The sequence below is a fragment of the Trichomonas vaginalis genome, chromosome II (genome assembly GCF_026262505.1).
Source record: "Trichomonas vaginalis G3 chromosome II, whole genome shotgun sequence".
NCBI lineage: Eukaryota > Parabasalia > Trichomonadida > Trichomonadidae > Trichomonas > Trichomonas vaginalis.
This window is the reverse complement of record NC_067204.1, coordinates 10,957,358-10,982,321: the sequence shown is the minus strand read 5'-3', so window position 1 is coordinate 10,982,321 and position 24,964 is coordinate 10,957,358. Positions and strand designations below refer to the sequence as shown.

At 32.5% G+C, this 24,964-nt stretch overlaps 13 protein-coding genes across 13 annotated transcripts, besides 3 other annotated features; 7 read left to right on the top strand and 6 right to left on the bottom strand.

Annotated features, from left to right (window-relative positions):
- Positions 1-2,638: 2,638 nt before the first annotated feature.
- On the bottom strand, positions 2,639-4,528 carry TVAGG3_0523980 (threonine-type endopeptidase protein; the record flags this gene model as incomplete). Its single annotated transcript, XM_001313724.2, has 1 exon — positions 3,558-4,385. One exon carries the CDS (start codon positions 4,383-4,385, stop codon positions 3,558-3,560), a length of 828 nt encoding a protein of 275 aa, XP_001313725.1.
- Positions 4,529-5,005: 477 nt separating this feature from the next.
- TVAGG3_0523970 (ATP binding) lies at positions 5,006-6,895 on the bottom strand (the record flags this gene model as incomplete). The annotated part of the gene is made up of 1 exon (XM_001313723.1): positions 5,006-6,895. The coding sequence occupies one exon, from the start codon at positions 6,893-6,895 to the stop codon at positions 5,006-5,008; it is 1,890 nt and encodes a 629-aa protein (XP_001313724.1).
- A 28-nt stretch (positions 6,896-6,923) lies between these two features.
- Positions 6,924-7,253, top strand: TVAGG3_0523960 (uncharacterized protein; the record flags this gene model as incomplete). Its single annotated transcript, XM_001313722.1, has 1 exon — positions 6,924-7,253. One exon carries the CDS (start codon positions 6,924-6,926, stop codon positions 7,251-7,253), a length of 330 nt encoding a protein of 109 aa, XP_001313723.1.
- Positions 7,254-7,770: 517 nt separating this feature from the next.
- On the bottom strand, positions 7,771-8,555 carry TVAGG3_0523950 (inorganic diphosphatase protein; the record flags this gene model as incomplete). Its single annotated transcript, XM_001313721.1, has 1 exon — positions 7,810-8,517. The coding sequence occupies one exon, from the start codon at positions 8,515-8,517 to the stop codon at positions 7,810-7,812; it is 708 nt and encodes a 235-aa protein (XP_001313722.1).
- Positions 8,556-8,734: 179 nt separating this feature from the next.
- Positions 8,735-10,224, top strand: TVAGG3_0523940 (very-long-chain enoyl-CoA reductase protein; the record flags this gene model as incomplete). The annotated part of the gene is made up of 1 exon (XM_001313720.1): positions 9,124-9,978. The coding sequence occupies one exon, from the start codon at positions 9,124-9,126 to the stop codon at positions 9,976-9,978; it is 855 nt and encodes a 284-aa protein (XP_001313721.1).
- Positions 10,225-10,284: 60 nt separating this feature from the next.
- Positions 10,285-10,953, bottom strand: TVAGG3_0523930 (galactose-binding domain-like family; the record flags this gene model as incomplete). Its single annotated transcript, XM_001313719.1, has 1 exon — positions 10,285-10,953. One exon carries the CDS (start codon positions 10,951-10,953, stop codon positions 10,285-10,287), a length of 669 nt encoding a protein of 222 aa, XP_001313720.1.
- A 46-nt stretch (positions 10,954-10,999) lies between these two features.
- Positions 11,000-11,356, top strand: TVAGG3_0523920 (uncharacterized protein; the record flags this gene model as incomplete). Its single annotated transcript, XM_001313718.1, has 1 exon — positions 11,000-11,356. The coding sequence occupies one exon, from the start codon at positions 11,000-11,002 to the stop codon at positions 11,354-11,356; it is 357 nt and encodes a 118-aa protein (XP_001313719.1).
- A 66-nt stretch (positions 11,357-11,422) lies between these two features.
- On the top strand, positions 11,423-11,674 carry TVAGG3_0523910 (uncharacterized protein; the record flags this gene model as incomplete). Its single annotated transcript, XM_001313717.1, has 1 exon — positions 11,423-11,674. One exon carries the CDS (start codon positions 11,423-11,425, stop codon positions 11,672-11,674), a length of 252 nt encoding a protein of 83 aa, XP_001313718.1.
- A 701-nt stretch (positions 11,675-12,375) lies between these two features.
- TVAGG3_0523900 (glycine-rich protein family) lies at positions 12,376-13,539 on the top strand (the record flags this gene model as incomplete). The annotated part of the gene is made up of 1 exon (XM_001313716.1): positions 12,376-13,539. One exon carries the CDS (start codon positions 12,376-12,378, stop codon positions 13,537-13,539), a length of 1,164 nt encoding a protein of 387 aa, XP_001313717.1.
- Positions 13,540-13,738: 199 nt separating this feature from the next.
- Positions 13,739-14,780, bottom strand: TVAGG3_0523890 (uncharacterized protein; the record flags this gene model as incomplete). Its single annotated transcript, XM_001313715.1, has 1 exon — positions 13,860-14,270. One exon carries the CDS (start codon positions 14,268-14,270, stop codon positions 13,860-13,862), a length of 411 nt encoding a protein of 136 aa, XP_001313716.1.
- A 419-nt stretch (positions 14,781-15,199) lies between these two features.
- Positions 15,200-15,715, top strand: TVAGG3_0523880 (structural constituent of ribosome; the record flags this gene model as incomplete). Its single annotated transcript, XM_001313714.2, has 1 exon — positions 15,232-15,711. The coding sequence occupies one exon, from the start codon at positions 15,232-15,234 to the stop codon at positions 15,709-15,711; it is 480 nt and encodes a 159-aa protein (XP_001313715.2).
- Positions 15,716-15,736: 21 nt separating this feature from the next.
- Positions 15,737-16,403, bottom strand: TVAGG3_0523870 (structural constituent of ribosome; the record flags this gene model as incomplete). The annotated part of the gene is made up of 1 exon (XM_001313713.2): positions 15,917-16,396. One exon carries the CDS (start codon positions 16,394-16,396, stop codon positions 15,917-15,919), a length of 480 nt encoding a protein of 159 aa, XP_001313714.1.
- Positions 16,404-19,448: 3,045 nt separating this feature from the next.
- Positions 19,449-20,146: a mobile genetic element.
- A 261-nt stretch (positions 20,147-20,407) lies between these two features.
- Positions 20,408-21,283: a mobile genetic element.
- A 726-nt stretch (positions 21,284-22,009) lies between these two features.
- Positions 22,010-22,584: a mobile genetic element.
- Positions 22,585-22,775: 191 nt separating this feature from the next.
- Positions 22,776-24,842, top strand: TVAGG3_0523830 (uncharacterized protein; the record flags this gene model as incomplete). The annotated part of the gene is made up of 1 exon (XM_001313712.1): positions 23,733-24,842. One exon carries the CDS (start codon positions 23,733-23,735, stop codon positions 24,840-24,842), a length of 1,110 nt encoding a protein of 369 aa, XP_001313713.1.
- Positions 24,843-24,964: the final 122 nt, after the last annotated feature.

Below are 24,964 nucleotides of genomic sequence, written 5' to 3'. Positions count from 1 at the left end.
AGCCGAATTTTTCTTAGACTCTTGGAAAGATTCCATATTCTCCGCATACACTTGTTGAGGGTCAAGATTTTTCGGCTGTTCCAAATCTTCATCTAGTTCTGTGAAGTTAGTTTCCAAAGGAGGGACTTGTTCGTTTCCTTCAGGCTCTTCTAGCTGTTGTTGCTGAAATATTTCTTCCATGTCTGGTTGTATCTGAACTTCTTCCTGTTGAGTTTCTTGTACCTCATCTGCTGGCATTTCATATATTCCGAGACCGTTTTTAACAAGTTCCCTATCTAAGTCATCCGGACTCATAAACCTTTCTTCTTTCGTTCCGTCTCTATTTTTTACGCGTTTCATGAAGAGAGTTGAATTATCATTTAGCTCTGACACCAAATATCTCGGAGTAAATTCATTCATGTCATTTGGATGATATGCTATTAAATCATATCCCTTAGCGAGCTTGTATTTTCCAGGTTTAAGATTATATCCCATTTGGTGCTGAACCATAAAGCTAAATAGGTTCGGGTCAGTATTTCCTTCCTTGAACTTTCTAATAGCTTCTTTATATCTGTCACTAAAGTCAAGAGTATCTGGGTAACCATAATCATCCTTAAGCATTTTTAAGAATTCTTGGTTTCCTTTTTCTCTACTTCTTTTATGTCCTTGCTCTGTTTGTGGTTGTTGTTGTGCAGGGTTTTGAACTGTTGGTTGCTGTGCTGGTTGTGGTTGTTGTTGTGCAGGGTTTTGAACTGTTGGTTGTTGTGCTGGATTTTGAACTGTTGGTTGTTGTGCTGGATTTTGAACTGTTGGTTGTTGTGTTGGTTTTGGTGCATGCCTGTGTCTGTGTCCATGTGACGATGTAAATGTTTTAGGTAGTCCTGGTGCAGGTGCTTCTCTTGGAGGGTTTGGTGGTATATAAGTTCCACCAGCTGGCACATATGTTCCATCTGCAGCATAATGTCCTACCTGACTTTTCGTTCTTAAGAAAGCATTTACTAGGTTTGTTTTGGTCTGTTGTAACTCTTTTTCTTGACTTTCCACAACAGTTGCTCTAACGGCGTCATAGGCACTTTGAACTGCCTGTCTCGTTGCTGCATCTGTTATTTTCGTCATATTTTGTGCTACTTCTCTTAACTCTTTGTCGAAACCTTCAGACTTCAGTTTCTTTCCAGATGAGAAGTCGTTCACTAGTTTCACCTTACTATGAAGAGCTTCGAAGGCATTCTTAAAGTCAGCATTCATTAAAGCTTCATTTGAACTGTCTTCATCCGCTTGTATTTTTGTCCTTATTGACCCTATAAGTTGGGCTGCTTTAGCGTTGGCTTGGGCATCTAACCAGTCATTATTAGCTTTTATAATATCTGCGCTTTTCATTGCCTTTTGCATGGCTGCGTCGTTATTTTTACTTTCTTGTGCTAAGTTTTCATACTGTACGGTTTGGTTTTGCAACTGTAAAAGTTTTTCTGCCTTTACATTTGCTTCAACTTCTTTTTTATACTCATCGCTATCCATATATGTCTTCAGGGCTTTTTGTTTTATTTCTTCATCTTTCAGTACTTTATATTGAGTAGTATGGTTTTTCAAATTTATAACATCTTGTTCCATTTTTGCTACTTCTGCTGCTTTTTCTGACACTTTTTTCGCATATTCCTCTGTACTTAGTTCTTTCAGTTGTTCTTCTTTCTTCTTTTTCTCTACGTTTAACTCATTGAGTTTCTTTGTGTGTCTGTCATATTCTAGTTTCTTTTCGTTTTCACTTATTTGTTTCTGTATGTCTATGTTTGACTTTTTGACATCTGTTATTTGATTTTTGAGTGAACTCAAATTCATTTGACTTTGAGGGTTATAAGCTGTTCCGTCTGCAGCTCCACCATAGCCTGCCATTTTCGCTAAAAGTGCCGCTCTTAAACCTCCACTCTGTGCACCAATAACTCGGTTTAAAAGCATAGGGTTGCTTGACATTTGTTGCAACATAGTGGGGTCATTCATCATTTGTTGTTGCAACTGTTGTTGTGGTGTCAGTTTTACTATTGGATGTTTCAATGCTCTCTTCCTCTTACGTATATTCTTACGTAGCTTACGTGGCATTTTAAGTGAAGTTAAAAAGCGGTTTTTGTAGTTTAAAACATGCGGCTGTCACTTTTTTGTTTGCATATCTCTTATATAGTGAAAAACGGTTTTGTCACTTTTAAAAAACGGAGTTGTCTGTCACTTTTTAAAAACGGTTTTGGTTTTTATCACCGGCTGGTCGGCTGGGGTTCGGTCCTCCTCTTGGGTCTTGGGCAAAATTCTTAGGGCTAGAAGGGGCGCAGCCCCTGGAAGCCCCACATACCTGACCCTTGAATCATCATATTATATGCTATTAAATAAAGTTGCGATACTCTTTCTGTTCTGAGTCATAGTTGAAAATTCCAAAAAAAATTCGAAAAAAGAAAAATGAGAATCAAATATTTGATTTTTCAGATGAAAAAATAGATTTCGAATATTTTTTGGAAAACCAACTTATTGTATTATTATCCAGACTTTGAAGTTCAATCCTTTTGAAGTGCAAATTTGCAATATTTTTTGATTCTGATATTCAATTTTTTTCATTCTTCAACTTAAAGCTAATCAAATCTCACCAATTATGATAAAAATGATATATATCATACAAATTGCAGATAAATTAATAATGATTTTATTTCTATAACAACAAGTCAATATAATAAATGTATCTAAGTGTATTTGTAAATTTCTGGTAATGGTTATTGATTATGATATCAAACAATAACAGTGTGATAAGATTTCAATTTTCAATTTGGAATGAACCTCATGAAATCCAAGTAATTGTTTGGCAAACAAATATAATTCGGTAAGAAAAGTCAAAACACTCCTGAAAAACTGCATAAATGCATTTTAACATCGCAATTTAATCTCTACACAAAAATTGTATTGACAAATTTACTGTATATTTCAACTGTGCATTTACCATTTGAATGCAATTTATATATCTGATTATCTAACAAAAATTTTGGTTGGATACTATCGAATCGAAATTTCATTTTTTAATCTATGCTTTTATAAACGTAATTCTTGGTTCCAATCATTTTGAAAGCTACCCTATTACTGTGAATAGTTTTTAACGACATTTACTGAAATTGTAAAATATAATCAATCCAAAGAGAGATCATTCGAGTTAACATCCTATTACAAAGTATAGGTTGTTATGTTCTGTTGCATTGCCCCAATGATGGCTTGCTTAATAAAATACATAGGGAGATATGATCCTTGAAAATACCCTAGCATTTTTTTAAAAAATAAGGTTAAAGAGTGTTTGTACCTTTAGTAAAAATAAAAACTTTAAGTCTGCAAATGATAACATTAAGCTTGCTGCACTTATACATCTCATTATACTTTTTACCAAACGAAAATACCTGCAAAATTCAAAAAGATCAGATCTGAGATAAATTTTTGATCTTTGTTATGAAAATCCAAAATAGTTCTTTGTATAACATTAAAAGAAAAAGGAAAAATTTAAATCAATACTTTTTTTTTAAAATTAATATAAAGTAATCAAAATCGTTTAGAGATAATATTTAAGCTGGTGCATCGTCCAAAATCTCAAGATGAACATCTGGAAGTGTAAGTGGTCTCTCTGTTGTCTTAATGACCTCGACATCGATGTTATTAATTTGAGGTTCAAGGCGGAAGTTTCTATCATTTTCATGTGGGACACGATAATCCTTATAAAATGTATATATGACTTTTGACTGCTTATCTTCTGGATTCTCGCGTTTGATGACGCATAAATTAACATGGGAACCAGAACCAAGATCGTTTGTAATACCAGCATAGATAGCGTCGGCAACCATTTCCATGCAATCGTGCTCATTCATTTTATTGTGCCATCTATTTTCAAGAACAGAAATAGCAGCTAAGCTACCAGAGCCTTGAGCGATAAATGGCTGCTTGCTGAAAGAGCCGTGTGGGGCAACCTGGTAAACCTGTGGGCCCTGGAAGTCAATTCCACCAACGATAAGAGCTGCTTGGATGTAACCCATGTATTGGAAAAGACGACTTGCAAGAATATTTGTGCATTGATCGACACGTGGCTGTAAGCCGGTGTTCATTTGGAATAATCGAAGTTTTGCTGAAATTACTGCATTAATATTATCATTATCAGCAGCTATGCCAGCTCCGCAAACCCAAATATTATCTGAGATGTAGTGAAGCTTCATTTCATCCTTGACAGCAACAATTGGACCTGCTGTAGCTCTTGTATCAGCACCAAGAACAACGCCGCCATCAAAAATTGCTGCAGCAATTGTTGTACCTGTGGAGAGCAACTGTGGCTTGCCAAGCTTTGGCTCGAGAGATTTGTTACGAGCGTAATTGGAGAAGTCGAAACCTAAACCTGCTTCCATTTAATGAGGACGATAGAGAAAGTTGGTCAAAGTGAATCAACCCTTAATTATGAAGTTTTCGATTTTGACAGTTGTCTAAACATATGAAAATAATTCACTTTTCAACGAGAACAATATTAAAAAGTCCATAATTTAATTCGAACAATCAATAATTTCTAATATTTTATCAAAAGAAATATCAAATTGAAAAACTTTGGAAACATTTATATAGTACATAATGCAGTTTTAACTAGAAAATGATTTTTTAATCAATTTTGCAATTAATATTGATAATTAGAACAAACTACTTAGGATTTTATTAAAATGCCTGAGAAGAATCAATTCTAAATAAAATCGAAAATAAAGTAATGAAACATAATTACCAATATAGCTCAAGCCTAGCTCTCCGTGGTAGATACTAGATACACAAAAAGATCAGGCACTTAATAAGACTAGAAATGGTGAAATCTTCCAAATGAAATAAAATTTTTTTATTGAATGTAATATTTTGAAGTAGAGTCTTCAAAGGTTAAGGTATAGATAAGGATCTAAAAATGAGTTATCAGGTAATGAATTTTTATTTTTTTACAATTAATAAAATTAAAATAACAAATTATTATCAAAATCATATGTAATACTATTTAAAGCTCTTCTTCTGGAGTATCTTCCTGTAGTGTTTCATCTTGCGGTAGCAATTTCTTGATTTCATCGCTGATATCACTGAATTTTTCATTGAAAACTTCTTTTTCATCCTCTAAATGTTGGTCCAACCATTTATTTGTCTCGTCTAATATACTCTTCACTTCACTTTTCACTTTCATTGACAAACTTTCTTTTTCTTCTTCTAATCTTGATTTAATTGTTGCCAAATAAGCATTTAATCTATTCCTTGCGTCTATTCCCATCTTCTTCCTTTCATCATTTTCTTTTTCTTCTTGAGCTCTTTTGATCATTTCATCTCTTTGAGATTCACTCAATCTAGATTCGACTGCGTTGATTGTAATGGTCTCCTTTGTCTTGCTATGCTTATCTTCGGCCGTAACAAACAACATTCCGTTTGCATCGATCTCAAATGTGACTTCAATTTGAGGAGTTCCTCTTTTTGCTGGTTTTATGCCTGTGAGATCGAATGAACCCAGCTCATGGCAATCTCTGGTCAATGTTCTTTCACCTTCGAAGACTTGGATCCTTACTGTTTCTTGATTATCAGATGCAGTGGTAAAAATCTTGGATTTACTGGTTGGAACTCTGGAATTACGAGGAATTAATGGCGTCATGACACCGCCTTGCGTTTGGATGCCTAATGTCAATGGATTGACGTTCAAAATAATAATTCCTTCAACCTGTTCGGCTTCTGCAAGAATAGCACCTTGTACAGCTGCTCCGTAAGCTACAGCTTCATCTGGATTAACAGATTTGCATGGCTCTTTTCCGTTAAAGAAATCTTTGACTAATTGTTGAATTTTCGGAATTCTTGTTGATCCACCGACCAAAACGATTTCGTCTATTTCGGATTTAGTAAGTTCTGCATCATTAAGGACTTGGCTAACTGGTTCTAAGCATTTCTTAAATAAATCAGAATTAATATCTTCGAATCTTGCTCTAGTAAGAGTTTCTTCGAAATCTTTACCATCCATGAACTTTTCGATTTCAATTTTAACATTCAAATTTGTAGAAAGAGCAATCTTTGCATTTTCAGCTTCGCGTTTGAGTTTACCCATGGCTTTTGGATCTTTCTTTGGATCCTTTCTATGTTTCTTTATCCAGCATTGTCTTAAATATTCAATTGTTCGATCATCAAAATCTTCACCGCCAAGATGAGTATTTCCGCCTGTTGCTAAGACTTCGAAGACTCCATCTTCAACTGCGAGACATGAAACATCAAATGTACCTCCACCGAGGTCAAAAACCAAAATTTTTCTGGAACCTTCTTTATGAAGTCCGTAAGCTAAAGATGCAGCTGTTGGCTCGTTTAGGATTCTTAGAACTTGAAGGCCTGCTATTTGGCCAGCATCTCGTGTTGCTTTACGTTGAGCATCTTTGAAATATGCAGGAACTGTAATAACTGCCTTTTTAACAGGCTTGCCGAGATATTCTTCTGCAATTTGTTTCATTTTCGTTAAAATAAAAGCAGAGATTTCTTCTGGCGCGTAAACTTTCTTTTGATTCATGTAATCTACTTCGACAAATGGCCTATTGTCCTGATTAATTACTCTGTATGGAAGACGCTTTATCTCATTTTGTGTTTCATCATCAGAAAATCTAAGTCCCATAAGTCTTTTAATTGCGAAAATTGTGTTTTTAGGGTTATCTGCCATCTGGAACTTAGCAGCTTCGCCTACTAACTTCTCATGTTGCTTAAATCCAACAACAGATGCTGTTGTCCTCGATCCTGCTTCATTTGCAATTATATCAACTTTTCCGTTTTGAAAGATTCCAACACAAGAATAGGTAGTTCCAAGGTCAATACCTATAATAGGACTGCCAGAATTATCCATTCTTGCTAATGTAATCAAAGAAAACAAAATCATTTTTTAATAAAAGTGACAAAAATTTCATATGATTACCCCTATATGGGATAGCTTCGAGACAGAGGCTGACCAGCAAGCAATTGAAAGAATAGGTTTGTTTAGACAAGATGTGAATATGAAACTCAGAAATAATGAAGCAATTATTAATAATTTTGATTTGGATCCAAAAACAGTTGATCTTGAAAACTTAAGATTGATCCTTATGCATATCAAGTCAGAAAGAGAAAAAATTAGCAGTATTCATCAAAAATTAGTCGATGAAAAACATATTGCAAAGCGACAGCTTACTATTAAAGAAATATGCGGTGAAAAAGACTTCACTATAACAACATATACTGGATTCAATGCATTTGTTTAAAAAAATCCAAAAATAATAACACAAAATAGTCTTACTTACTCGAAAACTTACAGACAGTTAATTGAACATTTACCATGACCTAGATAATTCTAATTTACTTGAATTTTAACTTTCTGATGCATATATTATTTTGACTATTGGAATAGCATTAAATCAGAAGTTATTATTCAAGGTATATGTAATTCTCTTTGATGCGAAAGAGGATTATATTCAGGAAATACATTTTCCTCATAAATTCGAAATTTATTCTTGCATTTGACAAAATGCAGCTTCATTAATAGTTATTTGCACTATTTACATCTATAAACTTTCTTGTAAAAGCAATATCCCTTTGAATTTGAAAAAAATCTATAATATTTTTATTCTTTCAAGCCAAGAAGTAAAAACCTAATTAATATTCTTTATCTATAAAGTTGTTTTTATGGTTTTAGATATTTACAACGTTGATCAAAATTTCAAAATTAATTTCGAAATTTGGAATAGAGAATCCATGTTGCTTTTGCAGTATATAGTCTAATTAATGAAAATAACTGAGGTATATTAAATCATATTTATTTTATTTGGTCTCAACCTTGAAATGTGAATGGTAAAGATCATAGCATTGCTTAATAATTCTCTTAGCATGGCCAGCGCCCATTGGTTTGAATGTGCGGACTTCCTTGCGTTCAAGAGTCTTATAATCATTGAAGAATTGGTTGATCATAAGGAGCTTGAATGGTGGAAGTTCACTAACATCGTAGTAAATATTGTACTCTGGATCAGAGACAGCAACTGCGATAATCTTATCATCTGGGTCGCCACCATCAACCATTGGCATAATGCCAATAGGACGAACGCGCATTAAAGCAAGCGGTGGTACTGATAACTGGCAAAGAACTAAAATATCGAGAGGGTCATTATCTTCAGCCAATGTTTCTGGGATGAAGCCGTAGTTTGCTGGATAAATAACAGAAGAGTGAAGAATTCTGTCGACCTTAAGAAGTCCTGACGGCTTATCAAGCTCGGTTTTAACACGAGATAATGCTGGAATTTCAATTACAGCCGAAACAATATCAGGGAATGATGGGCCAATAGAAACTCCATGCCATGGATGTGCAACAGATAATGATCTCTCTGTTGGGATGTTAATTGTTTTGCCTTGTCCGCCAATCTTCTTATAAAGGGAGTCCATGTATTCATGATACTCTCTATCCTCCTTAGAGATTTGAAGGCCATCCTTCATCATAACATGATCATCGACTTCGTCTGCAACTTGTACAGTCATGTCTTTGAGAAAAAAAAGTTATCGAACGGAAAATCAGCCCTCAAAAATTGAATTGAATGATTTCAAAACCGGTAGATGACTTCATCTTTGGTTACCGTATTGGTTTTAATTGCGCAAACTAACTTCATCAGTGATATGTAGATGATTTTTCATGCAAATTAGCTGATTAAACAAAACTATTCGAGAAAATTTTTTTCACCGATGAAAATAAAATGAAGGAAATTCTCTGTGAAAGTTAAATTTTCAAGCGAATCCTGCCCATGCAGCAAGATGAATCTACATAGAATGCAATAAGATATGGTTGGCTATGACACACGCTAGACTATTTGATATCTCTAACTCATCTTTATCCTGGACTTTTTTGTGGTACTTTCGTGTTTTTAGAAGCACTAATTCATTGTGGAATCTTTATATATAGTGCCATATATATGACTCGCATGAGCTCATATTATGCAACAAATATCAAAGCCCATCTTTTCTGTCTATTTTGAGAAATTTCATTTTGAAATTTCAGTAAAATCGAAGTTTTGCTTAGCATCGTAATCGTTATTTGAATTGAGTACCAAAAACATGTGAAATAAATTATTGAGGCATTCAGAAAATTTAATGAAGATTCAATTAAGATATCAATTTAATACATTCGACGTTGACGTCCCAGAAGAAGCATTAGGTGCACTCTTATTTGACAAAGCTGTTAAAGAAACCAATATTATTCGTAAACAAGTTAGAATTGTTTATAATAAAAATGGAGAAAACGTTCCAATTGCTGAAAATACAAAAATAAAAGACGTTGGAGCTACAACTTTCATTATTAAAGATATGGGACCACAAATTGGCTGGAGAACATCATTTTTACTTGAATATTGCGGCCCATTTGTTATTTGTCCACTTCTTTTACTCATTTTACGCAACAAATTGGTATGGAATTCGTATTTTACAATTGGAATCATCATGTGGGAGCTTCATTACGCTAAAAGAATTTACGAAAGTATTTGGGTTCATACATTTTCACATGCAACAATGCCATTAGCCGATAGCATGAGAAATGTAGTTTACTATTGGACATTCACAATCTTAGTTAACTATAATTTATACGATAAATCACTTTCTGTAAAAGGATTACACTTATACCAGATCCTTGCTATACCATGCTGGTTCGTCTGTGAATGCTTGAACCTTTATTGCCATATTGGACTCGCAAATCTTCGTCCAAAGGGCTCAAAGGAACATTATCTTCCAAAAGGCTTTTTATTTGACCAAATTGCATGCCCTAACTATACCTTTGAGATTTCTGGATGGATCTTCTTCTCCATCTATAGCGGTTTATTGATTTCTTTCTTCTTCACTATTTGTGGCGGAACTACAATGTTTATCTGGGCTGAAAAGAAGAGAAATAACCTCATTAAGAAATGGCCTGAAGCAAAGAACAGAGGAAGAATTTCTCCATTTACATTTTTCTAAATTGATAAAATTTTAAAAAATATTTAGCATTAACTCTTTTGAATAAACACTAGAACAATTTTAGTAATCATTTATAATATTATTTTGAAATCATTTATAAATCTAGGTAAAAATGATTTAGATTATGTGATAAATACTCTAAATCTCATGAAATCTGCTTTAAAATTATTTAAAAATCATGAAGTCAATCCTATTCTGATAATCATAAAGGATAATCCTTTATTTGAGATATTTCATATCCGAAATAAAGGCCAAGAATATTGTTATTAAATTTCTAATAAAAAATATCATATATAATAAAACTATTTAATCAAATTTTACATTGCCATTCTTAGAAATATGGCCAATAATGCTTACATCTTCGTCATCGTCATGGAAAGATACAAAATCATCATTTGCTTCAGCTTGAACATCAGTTAAGAGGGTATCGCCATAGAAGTCAATCTTATTAATTGCAATGCAAGCTGGATATCCTGGGCAATTTGCTGTTTGAATGAGCTTGATGTATTTAGCAGTATATGTCTTCTCGAACTTGTAGCTCTTTTCCTTGCATCTGATCATTTCATAGTCCTTTTCAACTTTGTGAACTTCATTCCAAGTAATATTGTCGTCTGAGATTAAAAGCTTCCATGAATAGAGGCAGCAGTCGAAGCAGCCATATCCATCATCGCAGCAGCAACCGTCATAGCAGCATCCGCAGCGAAGTAAGTAACCATTAAATCTGAATTTCCTGCCAATCAATGAGAAAATAATGTATGGGTATTCTTTGTAATCATAAATGCAATTTGAGCACCAATCATAACGCTTATCCCATGGATAAATTGCATATTCTGGCTTTGTTAATTGCATTGATCCATTGATATACTGTTTCGAGTTACCGCTGACATCCAGGGAGATTATTTTATCATTATATACCTTCTTAAATATAAGTTTTTCATCAGTACTGATGATTTGTTTGAAAAACAATGAAATCATTGCTTTTCTTTACAATTGTCAAATTTTCATTGAAGTAAATTTCTGAATGAGTTTTCTTTCTTTGTTAATCTCCCTTTCAAAAGAAGAATACCAGCCTGGTATATTTGCAAAAACATTCAATGATAAACTTGTTGTTATTGATACCAGTGGATCATCCAAACAACAGATAAATGGAACGATGCAGATGACTTTACCGGAATACTCTATTTACCCATGGGATAAAAAATATGATTGGTGCTCTAACTGCCCACATACATATAAAGAGCACCCTTACATCACATATTCCTTGAAATCAAGAAAATTCAAAATTAATAGTTACTTCATCCGTTGCGGATGTTGCTATACTGGATGCTGCTGCGATGATGGTTATTATGGCTGCTTTGATTGCTGCTTATATTCATGATCTCTTCAAATTTCGGATGATAATCAAACATGGAAAGAAATCCACAGAGTTGATAAAGATTCTGAAATGAGGTATTGCAAGGAGAAGACATACAAGCTCGATAAGGAATACACAGGCAAATACGTCCGAATTTTCCAAAATGAGCCATGCCCTGGTTATCCACCATGCATTGCCATCAATAAGTTTGAGGTGTATGGAAATGTTATTGAAGAAGATGGAAATGCTGTGGATGATGGATTTATTTCCTATCACGATGATGATGACGATGTAAGCATAATTGGCCACATCTCTAGAAATGGAAAGACAAAGATTGAATAAATTAACAAATTTTACAAACTATTTTAACATTTTTTTGAAAATAAATTATATTTCAAAGAATAGAGTATCGAGATGTAAATAGTTACATACCAATGAAGGAACCATTAATATTGAAAGATATGAAATCTTGAAAATCAATTGATTTAATTATATTTTTTTTTTGATTATTGATATAAATATCTCGTGAAGATAGCTTCATTAAGATTTTTAAAGAAAAATTCATGAAAATACAATTATTAAGATTCTCTGTATCTAATTTACAAAAATCAATTCATACGGAAATATAATTAAAATGATTTGCAATGAAATGTGGCGATACGTTATGTTATGCGGATCATCATTTTGTTCAATATTGAAATTGGTGTCGTTGGATCGTAATTCAATGTTTTACATGTCAATTTGTGTCAAATGACATTAATTTTATGCAGCTTCATCATGAACCCAACCACCGTTGGAATTTTTTGTTGTTGAAACAATGAACTAGTAGTTCTTAGATATTACAGCAAAAGATTCTAGCTAGTAAACACTGGAAAATATTGCCGCTCATTCCAATTTGTTTATTTTATTACATTTGAATATTAAAAAGATGAATTCAGATATTTTGACCTTAGAATGCTAAACATCATTTCATAAAATTCGATTAAATTTCAAGTAATTTATCATCTCATTAATTTCCTGAAAATATAAAATAGCATGCTAATATGATATCGTATAAATTTGAAAATGCCTCCTATGGACGAGTGATTGATGGTGTCCATGTGATCAAGGATTCATTAAGGAAAAAATATACATTTATCTATCCTTGTAAATCTACATCCGAATGCACAGACTATATAATTGATCTTTCCCCTGGAACGTATCTATTTGAGCTTTATGGTGCTTCAGGCGGCTTTAGAAAAGATGCAATAAGTTCATTCATAGATAAAGATGGTGTTTGCCATAAAAATACATTCGCTTCATCGAAAGGTAATGTCGGCTGCAATAAGAAAGGCGATCGAGGCGGTGCTGGTGGCTATATTTCCGGCGTAATCAGCATCCGAAAAACATTAAGGTCATATGCGACTGTCGGTGGAAAAGGAGACTATCGGTATAACGAAAAAGTTTTGTCAGGCTCACCGAATAACTACCTTCCTAAAAATTGGGTCAAGGGTGGTTATGGAGGCGGTGGCCATGCGACAAACTGGTACTTCAGAGATGACTTTTGGGGAACGGGAAGTGGTGGTGGCCAAACCGCTGTCAAATTTGAACAAAACGATCTTTGGCATCGCGTAATAGTGAGCGGTGCGGGAGGTGGAAGCGACAACTATTCGCCAGTTCCGTTCGGAAATGATGATGATGGCTCTGGTGGTGCAGGAGGTGGCCTGGTGGCACAAGGTTTTTGGTTTAATGGGAAATATGATGGAAATCGTGTTGCGAACTCTACATTTGGATTTACATTTGGATCGGGCGAAACAGCTCAAAAGGATGGCTCCAAAAATAAGAAGTATGGTGTTCCGAAGGGAGATGGCGAATGTGATAGAGCTGGAGCAGGAGCTGGTTGGTTTGGTGGCTTCGCATCTCACAACGGAAATGCAGGTGCTGGCGGAGGGAGCTCATGGGCATTGACAATTGATGCTAAAATACCTAAAGGAGATATTGAAGCTCATGATTCTCTATACAAATCTCTTGGGAAGAAGAAATATGCTCTCACTCAAAAAGATAAGTATTTGTTTCATGATGTTGTAGATATCCCTGGAATCTGGTCCGGAAATGGTAAACTCATTATTACTGTAATTGAGTTCAACCATATATCAGTAGATTGTGGTCCACTATCTCATTTTCATTTTGTTTTGATGTTGGGCTTCTATTTAGATGTTTCATTCTAAAATACTCAAACTTGATTCGTTAAATTTACTATTTTTCTTCAAAACGTGTTATATATGCTGTGTTTTCTTTCAATAAATGAGAGTTAGGATAAATTTATGATATTGTAGATTATATATTACAAATATATAGTTTAATCTAAAACAAATTAATGATTATATTCAATATTTAGTATCTGTAATTTAGAATTTATAAGATATAATAACATATGAAGTTGGAATGTTTGTAAAGTTTTAAATCAGACAGGGTTTAGTAGAGTAAGTAAAAATATTCTAATGAAAGTAAAGTAATGCAGAATATGGATAAAAAACATCGCAAAACTTTATTTCTGGTTATCTAACTTGGGAATAGTTAATAAACTGCCCGAAACTGGAGTAAAATCATAATAAAATATTAAATCGGGAGCATTTTGCTCTTCTTCTGGGTGTTCGTTTGTAGGTTTATCGAATTCTGATAATCTTTGAGTAAAATCTGTTACAGGTCTGAATTCATCATCCGTTACTTTAATTAAAATGTGGACATCTTCAGGGCAAACAGTACCGCCATGATGCTTAGAGACAATATACATCAAATCATATATTGATGCTGTTGTTCTATCAACTCTCTTTTTAAATGTAATAAATGGGCATTCTCGAAGATTAAATTGGACATCTATTGGATCAGGAACAGAACTGAAAATGCCCAAAGGCGGTGGCTGAGCTCCTGCAGCAGTCCTTGATGTCTTTTCACTCATCCTGAAATTTGAATATAAAATTAAAAACGAACTTCTCGGAGATTTGTCATCGTTTTCCAAGATTTTCCTTCAAACAAAAAGATTACAATGGATTGTTTATTCCGTCACAGTTAAAATGCAATAGCTTAAGGAAGGGTTTTGTCGTTTCCAATTTCTAATAACTTCAAATTCGTGAATTTGAATATTTCTAATCTGTACGCAGGCAGATGCAGAATTTAGCAACTATTGTTTATTCTCTAACCGCAGATTGTAATCAATGTCTTTCACTTTATAAATGGCTTTGTAACTGAATCTGGAATAACATGAGGAATCGAAGGAAGACCAAGAACTATCAAAGACTAACTGGACAAACGAGAAGATATCAGATAATAGGGGTATCCCAAACTTAGTCTTTCAATTACTAAGCGACTTAAATAACACAATTAAGATTTCAATTTTTGAAGAATCACGTCTCATCTTCAATTCAGGATAACGCATGATCATTGCTCACATAATCAGTAAGAACACCGCAGAAGCTTCTCAAGTTACTTTCTTCACAAGTTTCTTCTAAAATCTTCCGAGGATTAACCTTGAAGGCCATCTGAATTATAATATCATTTCATTAATAGTTCATAATTCCAAGTTATAGACTTATTTTTGACTGTGCGTTCAGAATCTTAAAGATTTCGAAGAGGATAAGACAATCTCCTGTTCATGAATAGGCTGAATTCAAGTAATTCATAAATATTTTGTTGTGTTTGTTCATTTGTTTTTGTGTTGATGTGTATGTGCTGATGTATGTTGTATTTTTATCAAGATATCAGCAAGAAGAAAAATGAAATTTTCATAATCAACATTTAACAAATTATTTCAATACTATGTTGATAGTTATGTATATTTTTCGTGTTATTTTAACAGTAATTTCATAGTATTTTTGTCACTTTTATCGTCATGAAGCGGTTTTGGCCGTCCTTTTTGTCGAATGGGTCATACAGAAGGCCTTCGCCACGCTACACGCTATCTTTTCGCTCGCAAATTCCGCAAGCACGGAGCTCCAGCACCATCAATCACACTTCGTACTTTCCGTATTGGTGACATCGTTGACATCAAGGTCAATGGTGCTCTCCACTCTGGCATGCCAAACCGCGTTTACCACGGTGCCACAGGTATTGTCTGGAACGTTTCTCCACACGCTGTTGGTATCCTTGTAAAGCGCCGCGTTAACAACCACATCGCTCCAAAGAGAATCTACGTTCGCACAGAGCACGTCTTCCCATCCAAGTCCAAGAACGATTTCGTTGCACGTTGCCAGGCTAACCTCAAGGCTCACGAAGAAGCCAAGAAGGCCGGAACAAAGATTGCTCTTCCAAAGCGCCTTCCAGCTCAGCCACGCGCTTCCCACGTTGTTAAGCCAGAGCTCATCCAGACAATCACAGATGCTCCATTCCGCGAGAACTGGTAAAAAGCTTTTTTATATAAATTTACAAATAATTGATCAAATTGTTTTTAACATCTATTACTTAAATATCAATTATTTGAACAGTTCATAATTTCCCTCATATTTTTTCCTCTTTTTTTCCAAAATATAATTTTACAATCAGCGGCTATCATCAGTTTTCTCTTGTTTTATATAGTAAAATCTCACAGTCGTTCAAATCTATATACTTTTACCAGTTCTCGCGGAATGGAGCATCTGTGATTGTCTGGATGAGCTCTGGCTTAACAACGTGGGAAGCGCGTGGCTGAGCTGGAAGGCGCTTTGGAAGAGCAATCTTTGTTCCGGCCTTCTTGGCTTCTTCGTGAGCCTTGAGGTTAGCCTGGCAACGTGCAACGAAATCGTTCTTGGACTTGGATGGGAAGACGTGCTCTGTGCGAACGTAGATTCTCTTTGGAGCGATGTGGTTGTTAACGCGGCGCTTTACAAGGATACCAACAGCGTGTGGAGAAACGTTCCAGACAATACCTGTGGCACCGTGGTAAACGCGGTTTGGCATGCCAGAGTGGAGAGCACCATTGACCTTGATGTCAACGATGTCACCAATACGGAAAGTACGAAGTGTGATTGATGGTGCTGGAGCTCCGTGCTTGCGGAATTTGCGAGCGAAAAGATAGCGTGTAGCGTGGCGAAGGCCTTCTGTATGACCCATTCGACAAAAAGGACGGCCAAAACCGCTTCATGACGATAAAAGTGACAAAAATACTATGAAATTACTGTTAAAATAACACGAAAAATATACATAACTATCAACATAGTATTGAAATAATTTGTTAAATGTTGATTATGAAAATTTCATTTTTCTTCTTGCTGATATCTTGATAAAAATACAACATACATCAGCACATACACATCAACACAAAAACAAATGAACAAACACAACAAAATATTTATGAATTACTTGAATTCAGCCTATTCTTGTGAAACATAAGATATCCAGAAATATCATGTACTTAATATTTTTACTATTAATGAGAATATCCGTAGTTCTTACCACTTGGCTTTCACAATTATATGTGAAACAATCTTATAATTACAAAAAAATGATTTCATATCTTATCAGATTTTAAAATGAATGAATTCACTTTGAAATTTTTGATACACACTAGAAAATTGGCATTTTCTAATGAGTATATTATTATGGATGATATTTGTTCATTAGTAGTAGGATAGGGCGGGGTGTGTGACTTTTTTTGTTACGTCTATATATAGATGAAGGTATATTTTAATGCATCTTCTATATATAGATGATATAAAAATTTTTTCTTACGTTTTTTAAAAGTCATGAATTTGTAAGAAAGTGCGACATTATTAAATAAATTAGTAATAAATATTTATATACTAAACACATTAAAAAATTAACATTATTTTTAAAAATAATTTATTTATTTTATCTTACATAAAAGAAGCTATATATAGATGATGTCAGATATTCCGCGATTAATTAAACATTGTTTAAATCCTGAATGGGTTAAAGACCTCATAAACGAGTAAAAAATAAACTTCTTACGCAAAATTAAACGCAAGACTATCAAAAGATAGAGTTGAAAGAGTAATGGTAATGATGAAAAAGAAATTTGATGAGTTCAACATTGAACTTTAAGAAACTAATGATTATTTGAATTTATGATATCAATTATCTGATTTATTCTTTCTTCAATCTCTTCTATTCTTTTTGTTAAATCATCTATTTTCATTAATGAGGTGATTCTTGATTGGGGAATAGATTTCAAACTAACCACTCCTTTTATTTTTGAAATTTTGAATCCATCAACTTTAAACATTTTATTCAATTTACATGTTGTCAATTCTTCAAATAATTTTTTATTATTAGCATAATAGTCATTAAATTCTTCAACAGATGAAAAAATTTTTATTTCAGTAATTGGTTTAACAACGTTTATTTTTTGTTGAACATTTTCACTTATTTCTTCCTCCTCTGTTTCATTTATTTTTAAAATCGGTTTCATTTATCATTAAATAAAAATTAGAATATAAGTGATGAAATATATTTTTGAAGAACTGAAGGTGTCACTACGTCACCATGTGTCACTCGGTTAATTAACTTCTCTGAAAAAATGAGACAACATGACATTTTGACAACAGTCCTGGAAATAAATTTTATCGTTAATGTTTTGTCATGATTTCATCGTTAATGCTTTGTCATGACTTCATCGTAAACACTTTGTCAAACATGAACGTAAACACTTCATCAAAACTAAACGTAAACACTTCATCAAAACTAAACGTAAACACTTTGTCATGACTTCATCGTAACTAAATATATTTTATGTCTGAAGTTAATTAGTTAATAATGTAGCGGATGAACTGCAGAAATAATTTTTAGTCATTTATGCTCATTACGAAGAAATCATAACTAAATATATTTTATGTCTGAAGTTAATTAGTTAATAATGTAGCGGATGAACTGCAGAAATAATTTTTAGTCATTTATGCTCATTACGAAGAAATCATAACTAAATATATTTTATGTCTGAAGTTAATTAGTTAATAATGTAGCGGATGAACTGCAGAAATAATTTTTAGTCATTTATGCTCATTACGAAGAAATCATGACAAAACATTTACGATGAAGTCATGACAAAGTGTTTACGTTTAGTTTCGATGAAGTGTTTACGTTTAGTTTTGATGAAGTGTTTACGTTCATGTTTGACAAAGTGTTTACGATGAAGTCATGACAAAGCATTAACGATGAAATCATGACAAAACATTAACGATAAAATTTATTTCCAGGACTGTTGTCAAAATGTCATGTTGTCTCATTTTTTCAGAGAAGTTAATTAACCGAGTGACACATGGTGACGTAGTGACACCTTCAGTTCTTCAAAAATAATTCATAAGTGCCTTCCTCATTAATCCTGCTGTGTTGTCAAAATGTCATGTTGTCTCATGTTTGACAAAGTGTTTACGTTCATGTTTGACAAAGGATATACGCTCATGTTTGACAAAACATTAACGATAAAATTTATTTCCAGGACTGTTGTCAAAATGTCATGTTGTCTCATTTTTTCAGAGAAGTTAATTAACCGAGTGACACATGGTGACGTAGTGACACCTTCAGTTCTTCAAAAATAATTCATAAGTGCCTTCCTCATTAATCCTGCTGTGTTGTCAAAATGTCATGTTGTCTCATGTTTGACAAAGTGTTTACGTTCATGTTTGACAAAGGATATACGCTCATGTTTGACAAAACATTAACGATAAAATTTATTTCCAGGACTGTTGTCAAAATGTCATGTTGTCTCATTTTTTCAGAGAAGTTAATTAACCGAGTGACACATGGTGACGTAGTGACACCTTCAGTTCTTCAAAAATATATTTCATCACTTATATTCTAATTTTTATTTAATGATAAATGAAACCGATTTTAAAAATAAATGAAACAGAGGAGGAAGAAATAAGTGAAAATGTTCAACAAAAAATAAACGTTGTTAAACCAATTACTGAAATAAAAATTTTTTCATCTGTTGAAGAATTTTATCATAAGACAAATTACGGAAAGTGAACTCAAACAAAAAGTGACACAATGCATTTGCCAACCAAATAACTTTACAAAGCAAAAACTTAAATTACTTGTCAAGCTTACTATTCTTTATTTAACAATTAAAAAATTAAATTTTATTTTTATTTAAAAAAATCATCTTATATCATCTGATATATATATATCTTATTTAAAAAATCATCTTTGTCTGAATGTTAAACTATTCGGACAAAGTTTCCCGCTGTTTGCGAAGGAATTGTTGGCTATGATGTACTGATTCATGATCAGTACATCATAGCCAACAATTCCTTATACAAAGTTCAAAAACTTGGGTGCAATCAGTTCTGATTGCACCCAAGTTTTTGAACTTTCTCGAGGGAATGAAAGGTAAGAGGTATACATTATGAATATATACCTCTTACCCTTCCATTCCCTCTCTGACAGCGGGAAACTTTGTCTGAATGTTAAACTATTCAGACAAAGTTTCCCGCTGTTTGCGAAGGAATTGTTGGCTATGATGTACTGATTCATGATCAGTACATCATAGCCAACAATTCCTTATACAAAGTTCAAAAACTTGGGTGCAATCAGTTCTGATTGCACCCAAGTTTTTGAACTTTCTCGAGGGAATGAAAGGTAAGAGGTATACATTATGAATATATACCTCTTACCCTTCCATTCCCTCTCTGACAGCGGAAACTTTGTCTGAATGTTAAACTATTCAGACAAAGTTTCCCGCTGTTTGCGAAGGAATTGTTGGCTATGATGTACTGATTCATGATCAGTACATCATAGCCAACAATTCCTTATACAAAGTTCAAAAACTTGGGTGCAATCAGTTCTGATTGCACCCAAGTTTTTGAACTTTCTCGAGGGAATGAAAGGTAAGAGATATCCATTTCCTTTCACCTTCGTTCTCAATAATTAACTTATAAATTTTTTAAAGCAAAAAAAGTCTGATTTTTTTTGACAAGTAAATATATAGGGAATTTATCCGACCAAATAAGTGTCACTTTTTCGGTTCACCTCACTTTCCGTAACTCGTCTTACAACAATTTAATGACTATTATGCTAATAATAAAAAATTATTTGAAGAATTGACAACATGTAAATTGAATAAAATGTTTAAAGTTGATGGATTCAAAATTTCAAAAATAAAAGGAGTAGGTGACAAAAGTGCATACTCTTAAATTAACCTTAAATGTTGATTTTTCGATATTTTCGGTATTAACCTTATTGTAAATTTTTCCGGTGATAAATTTATCACACTGAGGTTATTTTTCCGGTGAGATTTTTAACCTTGATTTAATGAAATTAATATATATAAATTTTATTATTTTTAATTTCGAATGAGTATAATAAAATATTTTTTATGTGTTTTTGTTTTTGATGTGATTTGAATTTTGTTAACTCTTTTCAAAATCACTTCATTTTTATGATTTCGGTGGACTTAGAGGAGCTTATTGCTTTTGGTATTAAACAGGAAGTCAAGGGCGGTGTCCCATACAGAAGAAGAACGGGATCTTCTGAATACTACTACTATAAAATATAATTGCTTATCTATGTATATTATCCCTGCATGATATCAAGACTTGGCTATTAGTCTTTATCTATTTTTGAAAATTGTATTGTAAATTGTAAGAATTTCTGAATACTACTACTATAAAATATAATTGCTTATCAATGTATATTCTCCCTGCATGATATTAAGACTTGGCTATTAGTCTTTATCCATTTTTGAAAATTGTATTGTAAATTGTAAGAATTTCTGAATACTACTACTATAAAATATAATTGCTTATCAATGTATATTCTCCCTGCATGATATTAAGACTTGGCTATAAGTCTTTATCCATTTTTGAAAATTGTATTGTAAATTGTAAGAATTTCTGAATACTACTACTATAAAATATAATTGCTTATCAATGTATATTCTCCCTGCATGATATCAAGACTTGGCTATAAGTCTCTATTCATTATGAGTATGACCCCATTTTTTTTACAAAAAGTGCCGAATTGCAACTTTGTCCCAATCTCAAATAAAAGAAGTGGTTAGTTTGAAATCTATTCCCCAATCAAGAATCACCTCATTAATGAAAATAGATGATTTAACAAAAAGAATAGAAGAGATTGAAGAAAGAATAAATCAGATAATTGATATCATAAATTCAAATAATCATTAGTTTCTTAAAGTTCAATGTTGAACTCATCAAATTTCTTTTTCATCATTACCATTACTCTTTCAACTCTATCTTTTGATAGTCTTGCGTTTAATTTTGCGTAAGAAGTTTATTTTTTACTCGTTTATGAGGTCTTTAACCCATTCAGGATTTAAACAATGTTTAATTAATCGCGGAATATCTGACATCATCTATATATAGCTTCTTTTATGTAAGATAAAATAAATAAATTATTTTTAAAAATAATGTTAATTTTTTAATGTGTTTAGTATATAAATATTTATTACTAATTTATTTAATAATGTCGCACTTTCTTACAAATTCATGACTTTTAAAAAACGTAAGAAAAAATTTTTATATCATCTATATATAGAAGATGCATTAAAATATACCTTCATCTATATATAGACGTAACAAAAAAAGTCACACACCCCACCCTATCCTACTACTAAGATACAAGGGTATTCTTCATTATCAATAAATTGTAACTTATGTTTACGTATAAATTTAGTACCTTCTTCTGAAAGTGTTTCGTCTATTTCACCATCTAATAAATTTTGTGTTGATTCTGAGAAATAATTTTTATATCTTTCTTCATGAGATTTCTGAACTTCTGATTCTGAAGCTGGGATATTCATTAAACCCTCTACTTCATTTTCATTATATTTTTCAACTTCTCTTAATTCCTTAATTTTTTCATCTATTTCATCTCTTATTTTTTCCAGTCTTTCAATTTCATCATATTCATCATCTTTAATTCGTTCTTCATAATATTCAGGGAAAACATCAGGTTCTTTAGGTTTTTCTTCTTCAGATGTGGGATATAAGAAATTTATAACATCATCTTTATTCATTTTTCCATCATAATCTAAATCATTTAATAACTCCGCGAATTTTTTACAATTTCTTAAATAATATTTATCAACTTCATAACCCGCCTCCTCTAATATATCCTTTATTTCCTCGTTTGTGAATCCTAATTTTTTAACGTTGTTAGTTTTGACGCTCATTTCATACAAAATAAAAAAATAAATTATTCAAAAATGTAAGACATGAATTTTTAAAGTTTATTTTTCATTCATGAAAATAATTATTTCTAATTTCTTTTACTCGTTTATGAGGTCTTTGATTATGACTCCATTATATTTATACCTCCTTTCATACCTGTTGTCAAAATGTCATGTTGTCATCATTTTTAAGAGAAGTTAATTAACCTGGTGACATGGTGACGTAGTGACACCCTCAGTTCTTCAAAAATAATTAATTAATCGCGGAATATCTGACATCATCTATATATAGCTTCTTTTATAAAAGATAAAAAATAAATTATTTTAAAATTAATGTCTTACATTTTTTAATGATTTATTTCATTATGTATGGGCTGAGTGTAAATGTCTTACAATTTTGAAAATTTTTTAAATCTTGATTTATTCAAAAACGTAAGAATAAAAACCGTAAGAATCATACATTTTTTACTTCATATGTTAAAAAAAATGATACAAAATCGCTCGATATTGCATGAATTCTTACGTTTACAAAAAAAGTCACACAACCCTTCATATCATACTACTTTCATTTCAATAAATTCATTATTTGTTACTTCATTAAATTGGATTACTTATTTGTGCTATAGTTGATTAAGAAACACCGATGAATCAGGGAATACTTTCTTCATAATTGAGTTAATATTTTTCACGCAATCACTATATTGCTTAAAAGGGATATACTCTTCAATACATCTATTTCCATTATATGTAGAATTGCTTAGTGAAAGTTTCGAAATTTGACGATAATCTAAATGAATATTTTCAACGGAAGGATTAAGTGAAAGGGAAACTATTGGGGTTTGCTTAGGTTGTGGTAACATGCAAAATTCTTCCCGTGTAACAAATAATACCTCTGAATTTTTTGTGATCACACCATGAGCATAAAATACATCCATTTTATCTATATGAACAAGCAAACATGTTTTTTCGTCACTAATATAATAACCTGTCAGCGGAATCCAGCAAGATGAAAATATATCTGGTGAATAGTTTTCTTCTGGGATGGTTATAATAACTTCTTCATTTACTGTGATGAAACCCCATTTCCTTAAAGTAATTTCATCATTAATAATAATTGGAACAAAATCACCTGGAAGTATGCGATTGGATGGAACAAATGGGGTTGTATCCTTATTGATACTCAGCTTTGTCTTACTTTTTAGTTCGTTTGTTGATACATTCAGTGAATATCGAAACATTTTATAAATAAAATTCAAAAAAGAAGGGGGTGAATGAAATTAGTGTACGTTTAAATATTTAATGCAATCAAGGGAGGGAATGACAAAGAAGGCCGAAAAAACTCAATCCCGACTTGAAAAGCTTCACGAAGAAGCAACACTTGCATTAACAGAAAAAAGAGAGCAAATTGAAGCATTAAATAGTCAAATAGATTTAGCAGAGAAACAGAACGCTCAATTAAAAGCAGAATTACAATCAAAAACTTTTAAAATGCAGGAATTTGAAAATGAAAATCAGCAGAATGAAGAGGAAGAAGATGGTGAGCCTCAAGAATTTCAAAATTTACGAGAAAATCATGAGCAAGAGCTCAAGAAACTTATTGATAGTCATGAAGAAGAACTGAGAGTATTAAAAGATGAGTGTGCTAGAAAATTAGCTGCTGCTGAAGAATGGAATAAAAAACATTCTGAAACACTAAAGCTTGAAATGCAGATTAAAGTTGATGGTTTAAAGAGTCAAATAGAAATAATTAAAAAGCAGCAAAGTGATGCTCTACTTACACAAACTCAAACCAGAAATAAAATTTATCAAGAGCAAAGAGCTGAAGAAGTTGCCAACGAGCAAAAAATACAACTTTTAGAAAATCAAATATCAGAAGTACAATCTCTTTCGCGTGAAGAATTGCGTGGCATTCGCGCTAAAATTGAAGAATGTCTTGTAACTGTAGAATTACGACAAAAGGAACATCAAATAGAGCTAGATCGTTATAAAAAGGAGATGGAAGAGAGAAATGAAACGTATAATCAGCATATTTCCACATTAACAGAGCAATTAAAGAATGAAAAAGAAAGATTAGAGCAAGAATCGAGAACAATTGAAATAAAAATAGCTTCGATGGAAAAGATATTATCACAGCTCCAAAATCATCACCAGAAACAAATGGAAACCACTCAGCATGATATAGAAAGAATGAAAATTTCAATTGATAATGCGAAAACAAGAGGAGAGCAAACATTAACATATACGAAAACATCTTTTGCGCAGTCAACAACGAATACAAGAGAAATTAAACAGCTACAAGAAGATATTAATCTGCTGGATAAAGAAATTCTTGACTTGCAGAACGAAAATGCCGATCTTAGAGGGGAGTTGGAGCATCTTCTGCAGTCCAAACAAAGAAAAGGGAAATAATATTTATACTTTATCATTATTAATTTGTGTTATATTTACTATGTTTTAAATTTATTGTTATCTATTCAATAATATTATCTTTTTAATCATTTTATAGAATGATATTGATATGCTACTAAAAT